Source organism: Epinephelus moara, chromosome 11 (genome assembly GCF_006386435.1).
Source record: "Epinephelus moara isolate mb chromosome 11, YSFRI_EMoa_1.0, whole genome shotgun sequence".
Classification (NCBI taxonomy): Eukaryota; Metazoa; Chordata; class Actinopteri; order Perciformes; family Serranidae; genus Epinephelus; species Epinephelus moara.
The window spans coordinates 12,887,662-12,899,591 of record NC_065516.1 but is presented as its reverse complement, the minus strand read 5'-3'; the positions used below and the strand labels follow the sequence as shown (position 1 = coordinate 12,899,591).

The window sequence follows — 11,930 nt, the reverse complement described above, 5'->3', positions numbered from 1 at the left end:
TTCAGGATGTGCTGAAGAAAAAACACTGCCACTTTCTGCGAGCTGGATGGCCATAAGGTCAGAGGGAAGTCAATAGAGAGTGAAATGAAAAGTGGCAGTCATCAGGGGAAAAGATGACAGGATTGGAGAACATTTTTCAGCAATATAAAATATAAAACCTCTCTTTTTTTAAGCCAATATTTCCATTTAGAAAATGTTTGATTGTGCCTTCTTTCACCCCAGTGGGGAATTCCTGTGTTGGGAGCAGGGAAGTTGAAGGGTTAATTTGTGGCCGGGGAAACCTGATGCTAATTAAGTCTTAGGAATGCCACATACTGACATTGTAGTGCAGGAGCTCTCAGAGTGGGTCAGGCGTGGAGAGAGCCGGCGGTAATGCGTGTGTCTAATGTTTTTATTCCGTACTGACAGTCAGGAGAGACAGTCTCACCGAACCCCGGAGCTGAAGGCATTTTCTGTCAGGATCAAGAGTCTCTGTGTCAAGTGTGATAAAGTTTGTTGTGATATAGAGGAGAAGATCCGCTCTGGACTTTATTTTTCTAACTGAACCACACAGTTTTGGAGATTTTTCCAGATTGGGAATCAAAGGAATAACGCGCATTATTCTTCCTTGGCACGGAGAGAGGCAGAGCTGATGCAAAAATGCTTTTGGTAACACCAGCGCTGTTGCTGCTGCTGTCTTGGGTATCACTGCAAGCTGTCGCAGAGATTTGCCGGGGGACGCACTGCTACGGCACGGAAACCGGCGATCCGAGACCGTGCACCGGTGCGCACTGTCCGGGGGGCAGATCCTCCAGACCGCCGCGGCACTTTAACCCGACAGGGCAGGGGAGAGCGGCGCAGATAGTCGCCAGCCAACACTACGCGTACCCGAGCTTTCCAAGAGCAGCATCGGAAGCCTACTCGGCTGTGCAGCCACACCGCGGGCGGCACAGTGACAGCAGCAGCGGCAGCGGCGGCGGCGCACGGAAAAGAGCGTCTGAAGTTTTACCTGCAGGATGCACCGATGCGGACTGCGCCGCTCTTGTAAGACAATTTCAGCCCGCTAATGACACCCGGGAGTGTCGAGGGATCGAGTGCAGACTGCCACTGAGGATACGGCCAAAAGCTCGTCTTGCGAAGTCTTGTGTTGGAGAGGGATGTAGTTCAGAGGAGAGCGCCAGCCAGCTCCCTCCTGTCCATCTGTCCGACAGAGCCGCGCAGTTTCTGGGAGATTTTCCGGAGCTTGGATATCCGTCGTCGGAGCTTGGCAGCGCGCCTTTGGGTGTCCAGCTCACATGTGACATCAAGCCAGGTCTGCTATCATCATTACTGTCATCAAAACTGTTGCTTTTAGATGATTAGAGGCTGATTAACTTCTTTAAAATGTACCTTGTGCGCAGTTGCGCACCAGTCAAACCACTGTGAGACATCTGAGTGACAAGCTTCCAGAGAAGTTGATGTATTATTATCTTGCACCAAAAGCAGTATGCCTGAAATTTAGCCAAATGCACATAACTCTTTATTGACTTTAACCCCCTTTTCCCGGCAGTGATCTGGGATTATGGTCTAAAAGCAAAAGGACTTTGTTGACCTTCAGCCCCAAAATGATATCTGCAGAGCAACTAGAGCAACTAGAGCAACTGAGCTGGAAAAATGTTTCTGAGTCAGCTGTGCAGAAAATGTGGAGTGCTTTGATGTTGGTCCATACAGGAAACCTTCATGGCACTTGCCAGCTAGGCCAATAAAACGGGGTCACCGAGTGTTCACACTTTGTTCCAGCATTATTTGCAGAAATCAGAATCAGTGTTAATCTCACTTAATCACTTCCTTCACTGCTGTGTTCAACAGTAAGAACTTGTCTGATCCAGTTTTTCATTCTGCATCATTTTCTCCTCAGGGGAGAATGAGGTTCCCTCAGAAGACGCCCTCATCTTGCACCTTCAGCTGGCCAAGGGGCAGGAGAAGCTGGTGGAGGCCCTGCGAGCCCAGCAGGTGGTCATTCGTGACCTGCAGCAGAAGCTGGCAGACCAACAGGAGGCGCTGCTGTCCCAACAGAGGGAGATCCTAGACCAGCAGCGGCGTATGTACGAGCAGATGGATGTGGTGAAGGCACAGTACGGCCTCCTCTCGGACACTGTCAAGCAGGTGTCCTTCCAGGGCCTGCAGGGTGAGCTGCAGAGCTACTTCGAGAGCCACCTGGCGGGGCTGCAGAATCAGGCCCGCAGTCACCTGCAGAAGTCCTACGCCGTGCACAAAATGGACATGGACACAAAGGTGATGGATGTAGTTGGAGAGGCAAATTTTCCTCAACCTCTGTTGGGATGCCCCTCACCCTGTGGGCAGGAGGAGTTCTGTGATTTTCAGAGGGACCCACCTCAGTGTGTGAAGTGCACCATGTGTCCACCGGGCTTCTTTCTGATCACACAGTGTTCTCCTACTGCAGACAGGATGTGCCAGGTATTGTCCTTTAAAATTCTATACTATATTTAAAACTGTTCTGATGATGGAGGTGAGCTTCATAATCTGCAGTATGTTGGTGCGGTATGTGTGAAAACCAATCCACTGCACACAAGAGTGTGAATAGGTTTCAGCTGATAGTGGTTGTGTCAGATGGTGGTGTCAGTGAGGCGCAGGCAACAATGCACAATCATAATAACAGATGATTTGGATGGAAAGTGTTCACACTCATCAGTTATCAGAATACATAACAAAGTAAAAAACATGGATCTATTTCAGCCCAGTCGCTGGAAGAAAATATTGGCATTGTACATTGATGCAAACCACGAAAACGCTTGCACATTTCATATGTATCATATCAACGTTTCTGGAAAGACATAATATATAAGCTGATTTTGTCACTGGGAGATGGAGAGGATGGCGGATCATATGCCTCCAAGGCGAAAGGTCTGCGAAGCTGCAGACCACTGTTTGCGACCAGCAAACGAGAAAAATGTTGCTGTGTTGCCAGCAGCTTTAGGCACCAAACATGGGGTGTGTTATAGCTGCCCATTGCTTGTATCCCAGCGGCATTTTACACATGAAAAGAGTGTTTTTTTATTGAGACATCACTGCTTTTCCATTGGGGGGTTGTGCACCCCAAAATGGGTCATGTTAAGCCAAAAAAAGATATTTTCTGAACCATAACCAAGTGGTTTTTGTGCCTTAACTTAACCACATGTTAACAACAGCGTTGTAGAAATGTGACTTTTCAGCGTATGATAATGTGCAAATGTAACACACCTTTGGTTTGCAGAAATGTACCGTGCCAAATTTTAAAGTTAATTCATGAGACAAAATAACAGATACCTGAAGTTTCCTTCAAAATTACATTGATTGAACTCTGTTATCAACATTAAAATGTACTTATGATAACATTATTTTGTATAAATTGTAGGACAGAGATGAATGCCTTGAAGTACCAAACATTTGTGGAGAGCGAGTGAAGTGCCTGAATACTCCAGGTGAGTTAAATGCATGTGTTTTTTAATGCCTTTGCGTTGGCAGTAGCCTTGGCTGGAGGCATTATGCTTTCAGTTTGTCTGTTCGTCATGCATATATCCCATTCTTATGATTGCGATGTCTCAAGAACGCTGTAAGGGAATATCTTCACATTTGGCTCAAACGTTTAGAACTGATTAGAATTTGGTGGTCAACTTCAGCTTTGCAGTGGTCCCTAACTCAAGATTTATACTTCGATGATGACAAAACGTCACACAAGCATCTATTAGAAAAAAATAAGGAAGTGATGACATCTTACATCCAAAAGGTCAAAGGTCAACTTTACTGTGTCATCATAATATTCTGCAAACACACTCTGGCCATTATTCAAAGCTGTAGCTCAGAACAGAAGGGGAGATAGATACTGAATTGGTGACATTAATTTTGGGTCTCCGTCTTGATAACGTGATTGTATAGATCTTCTCTGCTGTCAGGAAGATGTGTGTGTAGCATCCATGTTTCAGAATGTGTAGCTTTTTTCCAGCACAATCCACATCTGAAGCATTGTCAACTGTCATGGTTACACATGAGTCTGGACAGACATGGATGTAAAGTGTAACTGCAACTTGACTGGTTTGCGGAGGCATATGACCGCAAGGCAGAATTCTAGTTTGATAATGAATGCAATTTACCCTTTGATTGTGGGCAATGTGGGGAAAGAATTTCCCCAGTAGTTTTTTCATTTTAGAACCATTTTCTGCCTTTTCACTCCTTGGGTTTCTCCGTTCTCTCTGGTCTTTCTCTGCACAGGAGGGTTCAGGTGTCTGGGAGTTTCTGAGAGAGAAGTGATGGGCTTGTGTGGTCACGACTACTTCTTCAACCAGGAGCTGCAGGAGTGCCAGGCCTGTTCTGATTGTGATGGAGAGCCTGTTTCTGAACCCTGCACAGCTATCAGTGACGCCGTCTGCGGTCAGCCTTCAGAGAGCCAACTCTCCCAGTCTTGGAGGGGAAATGTGGCAGTTCCCTCTGCCAAGACCTCTGGCACCCACATCTTCCCTGGGCTTCAGCTGAACATCCGAGGCAAAGAGAGAATTGATCTGTTGTCCAATGATGCGGGGCAGGTGACATTCCTGCAGCATGGTCTGGTGTGGTTGGATCATAACTTTGCAATAAAGCACAGCTGCAGGAACTTCCTTCAGGTCGGGATGAGGCTCAATGGGAGCCAGGAGGAGGAGGGTCAGGACCTAAGTGGGGTTCGCATCGAACAGCCAGATGGGAAATACTTCCAGGGTGTTAGTGTCAGCAGTGGTGTGGAAGTGGAGCCGAACCACACCTTTACTCTGCTGCTGAAGAGTCCGAATCAACACTGCAACCAGAGCAAGGATATCCACCTCTATGACATCGCAACTCCCTCTTTCAGCCTACTCTGGTTGTCACATGACACCGGTGCTGTAGCAATGACGGCTCAGATGTCCCTGTTGGCGCACTACCAGACCAGCTACCGCCCAACTTTCCGCATGACCTCAGTGTCCGACCCCTATATGATCATTCTAACCCACGACAACCGTGGTGTGCGCTTCACAGAAAGCGGTGTTGTGAAGTTTGTCCTCCAACAGGCGCTTTACTCTATGGGCCACACCTGCATTCGAGAGGGTTTCTCCCTGATCGCCTACACTAACCACAACGGGACTGGCCAAGAAGCGATGCAAGCCTTCAAGACAGGCGTCAACTATAGGGACACCTCCATCACCCTCTCTGGCGCCGTGAGCATAGAAACTGGGGACACGCTAAGCTTTGAGATCACAACTCCATCCCAGTGCAACATCCGTTACTTTGGGGACAGCACTGGGATCAGTATGCTGAGCCTTATCTGGATTCCCTCAGCAGTGTCGTCTGCCCTGACCGCCACCGTGTCCAGGACTGGTCTGCCCTTTGGAGCAGTCAGGAATAAGCCGTTGTCATTCCAGCAGATAAGCCCGGGCACGCCGCAGGTTCATTTGGCCCGCTCAGGGGAGCCGAACAGCCGGAAGAACTTTATATTCCATGAGAAAGGGACGGCAAACGTAGCCCTGAATTTGAAGCTGATACACTCCTGCAATATTGTAAAACTCACTCTGCAGCAGGTGGGGGGTCAGGGCGGGCAGGCTGGTCCTGTGGCTCAGCAGGTGTCTGGATATATGCCTGAAGGGAGCGAGTGGGCAAGCATTGGGCTGAGGGCCTCATTTCCTGTCCAGAACGGCACAGCAGTCTACGTCACTCTGGACTGTATCCGCGGACGAGTTAACCAGATAAAACACGAGGGCGGCACTAACATTTCAATCCTCTGGGTTGCCGTGTGATCCAAGAACAGATTAAGTCTTTGTCATTAATACATTTTGTAAAAAAAAAAAAAGACAGTTTTGCACAATATTGAATTGCAGAGCAGATTCAACAATTTACCAAATTAAGAGAGAATACAAGTAGATGAAAAACAATGTTATTCATCTATTACACATATTTTGTCATATTATTGTTTTTAAATGTACGTTTCCTTACGTGTTCAGACTTTTATTGTGAAATCTCTGTTGGGTATGATTAACATACTGTAAGTACTGCTTTTGCTTGAAGTACTTCGGCTGGTTGAGCAGTGACCAATTCTTCATGGGATGTGTTTGTGTTTGTGTGTGTCTGTACAGTGTGTATGAGTGTGTGTACATGCATGTGCAGTGGTGCTTTTATATGTATGTGTGTGTGTGTACACACACATTGGCATGCCTACTTTTGTATGAGTCGTTATATATGTATATCCTTACATTCCTGCACATATTTAACTCACGTACTGTATGTAACAAACCTTTTTGTATCGTATCGTTAGGCATTTAGGACAGTAGTTTAACATTTTGGGAGATATGCTTATTTGCTTTCTGGAAGAGTTTAAAGAATATTTAACCCCCAAATGACCATCTGTATATAAATTACTCACCCCAGGTCGTGTTAAATTCTTGAGGAAAACTTTGTTTTTCTTGCATGCCTCTGGTGAAAGAAGATTCCAAAAACAAAAAAAAAGCCCTGATGAACTGAATTCACGGGGGGCATGTTTCACAACAGCAAAGCTATATCAAAACATCCGTTTACAAACTCTCACACAAATCATGCAACATAATCCAAGTCTCATTTATCCAGTCGTATGCTCTGATGGGGAACTGAACTGAAAGTAAAACTTATATGCTCTCTTTAAAGCCAGACTGCATTGATGAAAACAGCAATTTTACCTCACTGAACACAGGAGTTGCTGGTCTACCACTGCCTCGATCAGTTAGTTTGTGTTATCGTGTGACTTAAATGAATCTGAAGAAAACTAAAGTCAGACATAACACAAACTAACTAACTGATCGAGGCAGTGGTAGATCAGCAGCTCCTGTGTTCAGCAAGGTAAAATTACTGTTTTTGAAAATGGAGTCTAGCTTTGAAGAAAGCATAGATAAAGCCTCTTACACACATGTACTGCAAACCTGAAGTTATCTAGACATTACTCAGAGGACCTGTATGTGAAAACACAAATGTCAGATTGGACCTCAACCAGACTTCACCCTGCCAGCTCCCTAGTACAAAGTCTGTGTAATTTCCAACTGAGCCCGTGTTTAAATAGAGCAAGTAATTGTCTTGAAAATTCACTGCGAGCAAGTGGGTATATTGATGATGTTTCTATCATGAAGTTGAGGCAAAATCAGAAGAAAACAAACAAGTGTAAAGAAGAGGGATCATCAGGGATCAGGCCGAAATCAGAAAACAATAGGTGAGAACACTTCTGACACAGCCAGTCTGCTGTTGTATGCTACATGTGTGAAAGACAATGTCCAGACTTTATTCTCCAGACATTGCCTGCAGTTCATAGGAGAAAATGGCTTAAGTTTTACTTTCTGTTCAGCTCCCCTTCAGACAGGGCGGTCTGTCTGAGAAGTACTGAGCATACGACTGGATGAATGAGACTTGGATTATTCTGCATGTGTAAATTAATGTTTTCATATAGTTTTGCTGTTTTAAAAAGTGGTCCCCTATGCTTTCAGTTCATCAAGATTTCGTCAGTTTTTGGATTCTTCGTTCACTGTAGAGGCATACGGGAAAAACAAACCTTTCTTCATAAATTCAACATAACATGGGGTGAGTAACTGATATCCAAATAGTCATTTGGGGGGTGAAATATTCCTTTAAATGAGAATATTGATAACAATCTCCAACATATGAGTGGTATCAGTCTTCTTATCAAACAAATAGAATGCATGCATTTCCCAAAATGTCAAACTGTCCCTTCAGTGCTCTGAGGAATGAGTATACACAAATGCTACGTAGTAAAAGCAGGAGTTGGTATTTGATGTTTTTGATGATATTTATTTGCCTTTTATAAACAGGACTTTTGTATTTACACTATAGGATGCAGACATGAGAAAGATATAAGAATATGTCGTGCTTATGGTAAAGAGCTGAGTAGGCAGTGTTGATATTCAAAAACATGCAGTGATAGCCTCGATCATACGTTTATTTGCACACGTACAGTTTAACACAGCATTATGGAATGTGCAAACATCATACTTTGTTATTCTTTTGCCTAAATGCTGTTTCCCTGTGTAGAGTTGCCCATGCATATCGTTCCTAATTGCCTCTGTGTGTGTTCTGTCCTCTAAACAATTAGGCATAATTAAGTGTTTCAGGGAGTTGGCAACGAAGCCACCACTGAAATTCTTCAGCTTTATTCTCACTTCATTATGTTAAGTGATTTTTTTATTTTTTTTTGGTTTGGCTCCCTGCACATGTCAATGCATGCATACTTGTTCAACACCAAATAAAATGTACATTTATTTTGCCAGAAAATAAATTTCACTCAAAGCTTTTTAATCCACAATCAGAGATGAAAGATATTTCACAATGTCGTCGGATGATTACAGAGTATGTATTTAATTTAACATAATATAAAGCATTCCTGTCGGGCCACATCATTTAAAATCTCACGTGGCCTCAATTTCAATATCTTGACATTGATTTTAAAGTGCACTTATATTATTTTCCATTAAGTTAAAGGGTAAAAGTTTAACATTCAGACGTTACTCATTCCATTTAATCTCAAACATACTGAACCTATTTGAAAGCAACCCTATTCAACAACTGTAGGTGCCAAAATTGCAGACATAATACCTGGAAAATCATACTCTGTATTTTCCTCTCAATTGGTCTTAATCAAGTTTAAATTATTCTTCCATCTATTACCTATAGGAGAGCTGTTCTTTAGCTTAAACATAACAAATAGGCTGTGAGTCAATGAGAGAGAGAGCGAGCAGGGGAAAAAAAGGTCTGGTTGTGAGAAACAATCAAATGTTTCTGTCGGTTGCCTGAATTGAAAACAGGTGTTTTAGTGGAGCAGTGCTCCAGATGTCTGACGCTGTAGATCAAATGAGACCCACAGCACATGAAGAGTTTCAGAGACATCAGAGAGAGAAACGGGGACAGAGAAACAGAACAGGAAAGAAGAAAAAAACTGAGGAGGGGTGTGTGTATATTTAAAACTCCGTCTTTAAAGCTCCTCTAATCAGTATTAACACTGGATCAAATGGCCAGATGTAAAGTGAAAGGGCTAACCACAGAGAGCTGTCACCTAACTTTGCAGTTCCCTGGCCTCTTAGCCTTTCATTTGGACTTTTTTAGTTCAGTTTTGGTTGTATGACTGACAAAATCCACTTCTGACAGCGCTTTCCAGCAATAAAGCTCAGATAAGCTCACTTTATGCTACTCACCTAGCACCAAATGGCAGACAGACAAAATTAGAGATTAGCTGGTGAAGCTGCAAAGTCAAACGTCTAGCGGCTAAAGAACCAGATACTTTCTCCTGGAATGAGCGCAGGCCAGAGCTAAAAGGAGGGTATGGACTTACATTCATCAAGTGGCCAGAACCTCTGGGACGCTGGGAGAGGCGCAGTGATTGTTGTGAGACCTGATGCACGGAGGTGGAATCCATCATGGCAGCACTCAGACACTGAAAGACAAAGTTTAGGTTTTGAGCTTGTAACCACCAACGGTTCAGTAACCACTAGCAGACCTGGAGACAGACATGGAGATCAGCATCGCAAATTAGAAACTACTTGCCCCAGCAAGACACATCAAACCCAGACGAGCAAGAGAAGACATCGTCCACAGAGACAAGAGCTGCCGTGGCATAGTCACAAAAAATTACAGCTTATATCTTTTCCTACACACTTGGAAAACGCTATGAGGTCAAGGAAAGATGTGAAGAAGAATTCATAAAGACTTGGGAAAAGGCAACAGCGGTGCTAAGAGAATTAGACTTAGCACTAACATTAGGCTATATGATTATGCGATGGTAGGTGTTATTGACAGGGATTTAGTTAGATTTGTTGATTAGTTTATCTAACAGGGGCCATGCACAACACAACTGAGTTAGCTAATCTGCATCTGTGGTCCCTGAACAGGAAAATATTGTCAGTAGGCTACAATACAAACATCCATCCATCCATCCATTTTCGTAACTGCTTATCCTCTTGAGGGTCTCGGTGGGGGCTGGAGCCTATCCCAGCTGACATTGAGCGAGAGGCGGGGTACGCCCTGGATAGGTCGCCAGACCATCACAGGGCTGACACATAGAGACAGACAACCATTCACACCTACGGACAATTTAGAGTCACCAATTAACCTAACCTGCATGTCTTTGGACTGTGGGAGGAAGCCGGAGTACCTGGAGAAAACCCACGCTGACACAGGGAGAACATGCAAGCTCCGCACAGAAGGGCTCCCTCCTGGGATTGAACCAGGAACCCTCTTGCTGTAAGGCGACAATGCTAACCACCACACCACCATGCCGCCCACAATACAAACAATTAAAAGCAAAAATGTCATCCATAATGTACATTATATAGTCTTAGAAAACAGTTGACTCCACAGAAAAGTTTGCCAATGAAGCACCTTCCCTTAGCATTTAGAAAATTCAAACCGCTCTTATCATGGCTGCCACTTTATCACGTCCAGCTCACTTCCCTCAGTTAGGAACATTCACCAGCAGCCAAGCAAACTACACACTACAGAAATCAAGATTGTTCATCAGTAATTACCTTCACTTGATCTCAGCTCAAATTGTGCATGTGCTTACGAAAAACATCAAAGGCTTGACTACCATTGAATGTTAATGTCGTTGTGTGTCTGCTGGATGTGTAAAAAGCAAATTATTGGTAACACATTAGCCTATTTACCATCAGTAGGCAGTAGTGTGTGTGTTTTGTAGGGATTTGCTGCCCCACACTCGCCAAAGAAGTAAAGAAATTAATGCAGCTTTAAAATGCTATGCATGAACTGGCTGTTACTGAAAACAGTGTAAAGGAAAACTATCCTCTCCCCCAGTACTTGGCAGTGGAAGTGAAAGTCAATCAGGGCCACAAATAAGGGGGGAAAGCTTTCTGGGGACCAACCCTGCAAGGGCCCCAAAGGAGGCCAGCAGAACTCATGTTCATCCTAAATATAAGCAATGATAAAAACATTTTATTTAGAAGCAAAATATTCACCATTACCCACAAATCTAGCAAAAATAAACATTGAGTTTATTTTTGCTTTAGTAAAATGCATCCTGTTTCAAAATAATAAAAAAAAAGCCTCTCCTGAAAATGGTATGAGCCTTATATTTTCCTTTTGTACACAACCTTAGTGAAGAGTACGCACATGCTTTGATACCCTCCTAAGACACAGAAGAACAAAAGTAAAAGTCAAGTAAAAGAAGATTTAGGGAGGGCCCATTCACTGGACTTTAGGGGTCCAGCCAACCCCACAATCACTCTTGTTTTGGAGCGAGCTTTGTCTACTTGGTGCTCTGCCTGATTATGTTTGCGTTTTTTAGGGCCGTGTCCATGATTTTTGTAGCTTCCTCTTAGATGCATGCTACTGCTAATGGATCGCTACCTTTTTATAATGTTACGACCTTACTTAAGTGCTATTTATAGCTGAGGGCTACACACCCGAAAAACGTCCTGAGTTGCCAGAAGTGAGTGGGTCATAAGTGATAATTGGGAGGGATTACTTTTGCATGATTACATTGTTGTTGTTGTTTTTAGGAAAATTCTGCATAGTATGCCTTTAATCAGTTTAAGTCAAACCCATAGATCATTTAAATACTTCAACCTATAAATAAATGTTTTGTTTTGGTCATTTAAGGACAGTTGAAACCAGAAGGAAAACCAAAACAATGAGCTAAAAGTCGCTCATACAAAGTCGGGTGATGATTCTCTCTACAGGAGTACCACCTCAGTCAACCCCTCTCAAATACAATCAGTCATGTGATCCATTGTCTATAAAATGTTTATACGTTGATTATAGCAGCTTTAAATGAGTTGCATACTTATTCCACTTTCATCTTATACATATAAAACAAAGAGTTTGGCAAAGATCGCGTCTGTCATGATAAATTAATCAACCAAAGAATTCAGACTTTACATAAATAAATGCTATGAGGTAAAAACACAAGAGGTGCCATGCAGTTTGAT

General features: G+C 43.6%; 1 protein-coding gene across 1 annotated transcript; it reads left to right on the top strand.

Annotated features, from left to right (window-relative positions):
- Positions 1 to 8,289, top strand: nell3 (NELL (neural EGFL like) family member 3). Its single transcript, XM_050057194.1, has 4 exons — positions 1 to 1,291; positions 1,877 to 2,436; positions 3,374 to 3,440; positions 4,228 to 8,289. Exons 1-4 carry the CDS (start codon positions 640 to 642, stop codon positions 5,754 to 5,756), a joined length of 2,808 nt encoding a protein of 935 aa, XP_049913151.1. The 5' UTR covers positions 1 to 639; the 3' UTR covers positions 5,757 to 8,289.
- Positions 8,290 to 11,930: the final 3,641 nt, after the last annotated feature.